Source organism: Anopheles cruzii, unplaced genomic scaffold (genome assembly GCF_943734635.1).
Source record: "Anopheles cruzii unplaced genomic scaffold, idAnoCruzAS_RS32_06 scaffold02351_ctg1, whole genome shotgun sequence".
In the NCBI taxonomy this organism is placed as follows: domain Eukaryota; kingdom Metazoa; phylum Arthropoda; class Insecta; order Diptera; family Culicidae; genus Anopheles; species Anopheles cruzii.
This window is the reverse complement of record NW_026455936.1, coordinates 1-3,304: the sequence shown is the minus strand read 5'-3', so window position 1 is coordinate 3,304 and position 3,304 is coordinate 1. Positions and strand designations below refer to the sequence as shown.

Here is a 3,304-nt window from a genome sequence, read left to right as displayed (position 1 = left end):
CTTCAAGATACGGAACGGTCGCGGTGTTTGACTATTATTACTCAACACTCAAAATTATATCCGAGAGTGTTTGCTAACACTGCAAAATTATTTCCGAGAGTGTTAGCAACACTCAAAGGTGAAACAAATCAAACCCCGGCAAGGGGAAACCAACAAAATCCCGGTAAGGGAAAACCATAGACCCCGGCAAGGGGAAACCAACAAAATCCCGGTAAGGGAAAACCATAGTGCGTTCGTCGTGCGTGAAAGTGAGTGAGCGAGCTCAACGCGGTGCAGCATCCAGTGGCAGGATGACGCCAACGCAAACCAGCACGGGAGCGATGGCGACGCGATGCGTCCCCGGCTACCGGGAAGCAATGGCCCCTACGACAGGGTCAGCGGCCGCGAGAGCGGCGCGCGCCGAAACGTTGATGCGCACGATGATGATGGAGATGAAGGACGAGATGAGAAAAGAGTTATCAGAATTGACGAAGCGCCTCGTCGAAGAAACGAAGCGCGCAAATTCGTTGGTGAACACTCAGGCCTCCAGCGGCGCACGCCGCAGCGTGAGTGGCAGCCGATATCGAGGAAGCTGCGTGAGTTCCTCCGATAGGACGAGTGAGCGGGTGGCCGAAGCAAGCCGATCGCACCGTTTGTACGATCGAGCGGAGCAGCGTAGCGACAGATACACCGACGCAAAAAGTTATCAGGACAAATGTGGCGGACGGTACCGAACCAACTACAGCGCGCGAAGCGACTCACCGCCGGAGATGAGGTCGGAGAGTCAGGCCACACGCCAGGGACCGCTCCCCGCTCCCAGAACGGCCTCACCAAACCGCACGCCCACTCCGCCGGCAAATACGTGTGCCGGTTGCGGAGAGGAATGCCGTGCGGTAGATCGATGCGGCCGCTTCATCAACACGAGCATAGAGGAGCGTTGGAAGGTCGCTAGGGCGAGTCGCCTGTGCTTCGTTTGCCTGCGTCGGCATAAGGGCCCATGCACAGCTCGGCCATGTGGCAGCCAGGGGTGTACGGAACAACACCACGCCCTACTGCACCGCGAAGGAACGCCTACGGTGGCCACCGCTAGCGGGCCGTCGTCAGCCGCAGGAGAGCACGCAACGCACTGCGTTCAAACCTGTGAGGATTGCAATGCCAGCCCCCGGTTTCGGTACCATCCCGTCACACTATACGGTAAGAGCGGACCGGTTACGGCAGTGGCCTTCGTGGACGAAGGGTCGTCCTTCACGCTGGTGGAGGACGGGCTCGCTGATGAACTCGGCCTCGAGGGGCCCAGCCAGCCCCTACACCTACAATGGACGGGTGGGGTCACTCGCGTGGAGAAGGCATCGCGCAGCGTGACACTGACGGTTTCGGGCAAGCTACAGGGACACCAGTATACTCTGGCCGGAGTGAAGACGGTGCGGAAACTGGACCTGCCGGAGCAATCGCTCGACGGCAAAGCCCTACAAGCCCATTACCCCCACCTGCGGGGCCTGCCACTGGACACGTACTCAAATGCCCGCCCAAGACTCCTCATCGGAATTGGGCACCTTCAAGTAGGGCTGGTACTGAAATGTCGAGAGGGCGCAGCAAACACGCCGGTAGCGGTCAAGTCCCGCCTAGGATGGACCGTCTGTGGAGGCACCAACCAGAGGCAGAACGTAGTAGCAGCTCAGTCTCGGAGTGACGAAGGCAACAACGGTGATGGAGCGGATGAGTCTCCGAATCATCCATTATCGGCGAGCGGTTCACCAACCTCGATCATCACGACGTCGATCGCATCGTCGGAGACGGACCACCGGGGCGGTATCAGCAGTGCCGAGACCGGCAGCCTGGCTGGTCTTGATGTCGGTGAGGAAGATGGCGCGATGGCCGCGGCGAAGCGGGCGCAGCTGGACAATGCTGGTGGCGATGGCGATGGTGACGCGGCAGGAAGAGATGCGGTCGGAGGTGGTGGTGATCCCAGCCACCCGAGCGGCGGAATGGTCCCTGGCAACATAGCGTCGGTACAGGTGCAAGCGATCGTGGCGGCGTTCATTGTGTCTATCCTTGCGACCACCGTCGGTTCGATCATAAGCGGCGAGTTTGTCTTCGACTATGCTATGCTGCTGACGGCGTCGAGCATGTTTACGGCGACCACATCGCGCTTCGTTCTCGACTTCGTGCTCGTGGCTGTGAGTTTACTGTCCCATAAGCTTAAAATGAACCCGGACAATCTAGCGACGCCGTTAGCGGCTTCCATCGGTGACGTGGTAGTAATAGCCGATCCCAAGCTACCCCGAAACTACTGGCCGAAGGGCGCGGTGGACCGAGTGTTCGTCAGCAAGCGGGACGGACAGGTTAGATCAGCAAGCGTCAGGACGGCGAAAAACACTTATGTACGACCCGTCACGAAACTCGCCGTTCTCGAGGTGATGCCATCCGAACCCAAACAAGAACGATACCCAGCCCGGCAAGGGCATAGAATTAGGGATGCCCGGCGAGGGCATAGGAACCAGCCCGGCAAGGGCATAGGCCGCGAGGCCGCACGAAAACCCTAGAAGAGAGGTACTAGTAAATCGCGAAATACGTAATAATCAGGCCTCACCAAATGCATCAGCAGGGAGAGATGTTGATAGCGAACGTGTTGATTGAAAACGTAACGTAGAAGCGGGAAAACAACAGCAACAGACAGCCTGACAGACGAGACAAGAGCGCAGGTAAACAATACACAAACTGTCAGGCGCGGCGGCCGCTAGCAGGCTATCGTACGAAGACGTCAACCGACAACCGCGTCGTCGTACTGGGGGGGAGTGTTACCAAGAGCCGCGGCTATTGGTAGAGCCAGCTAGCCGCCAGCCAGCCAGCTAGCTTGCATGCCAGGCTGCAAACAAGCTGAAGACCCGCATACGAGCCAAGCCAAGCCAACGAGCCAAGAGAGATGATCACCGATCGACTCACGAGTGAGAGAGATAGGATCATCGGTCGACACTCTCTGGGACACTCTTGGCACTACGAAAGAACGAGTGATAAGCGAAACGCCGGACCAGACGGACTAATTTTGAGTCGCTTCTTTCGGGTCGCTTCTTTCGTGATCGATAATAAAGGACTTCAAGATACGGAACGGTCGCGGTGTTTGACTATTATTACTCAACACTCAAAATTATATCCGAGAGTGTTTGCTAACACTCAAAATTATATCCGAGAGTGTTTGCTAACACTGCAAAATTATTGTGATATTGACATTGCAATAACACTGCAAAATTATTGTGATATTGACATTGCAATAACACTGCAAATTGTTTCCGAGAGTGTTAGTAACACTCAAAGGTGAAACAAATCA

At 56.5% G+C, this 3,304-nt stretch overlaps 1 protein-coding gene across 1 annotated transcript; it reads left to right on the top strand.

Moving 5' to 3' along the window:
- Positions 1–1,202: 1,202 nt before the first annotated feature.
- LOC128276752 (uncharacterized) lies at positions 1,203–1,667 on the top strand (the record flags this gene model as incomplete). Its single annotated transcript, XM_053015212.1, has 1 exon — positions 1,203–1,667. A coding segment is annotated over one exon (465 nt), but the record flags the coding sequence as incomplete, so codon positions are not given.
- Between the last annotated feature and the right edge of the window lie 1,637 nt (positions 1,668–3,304).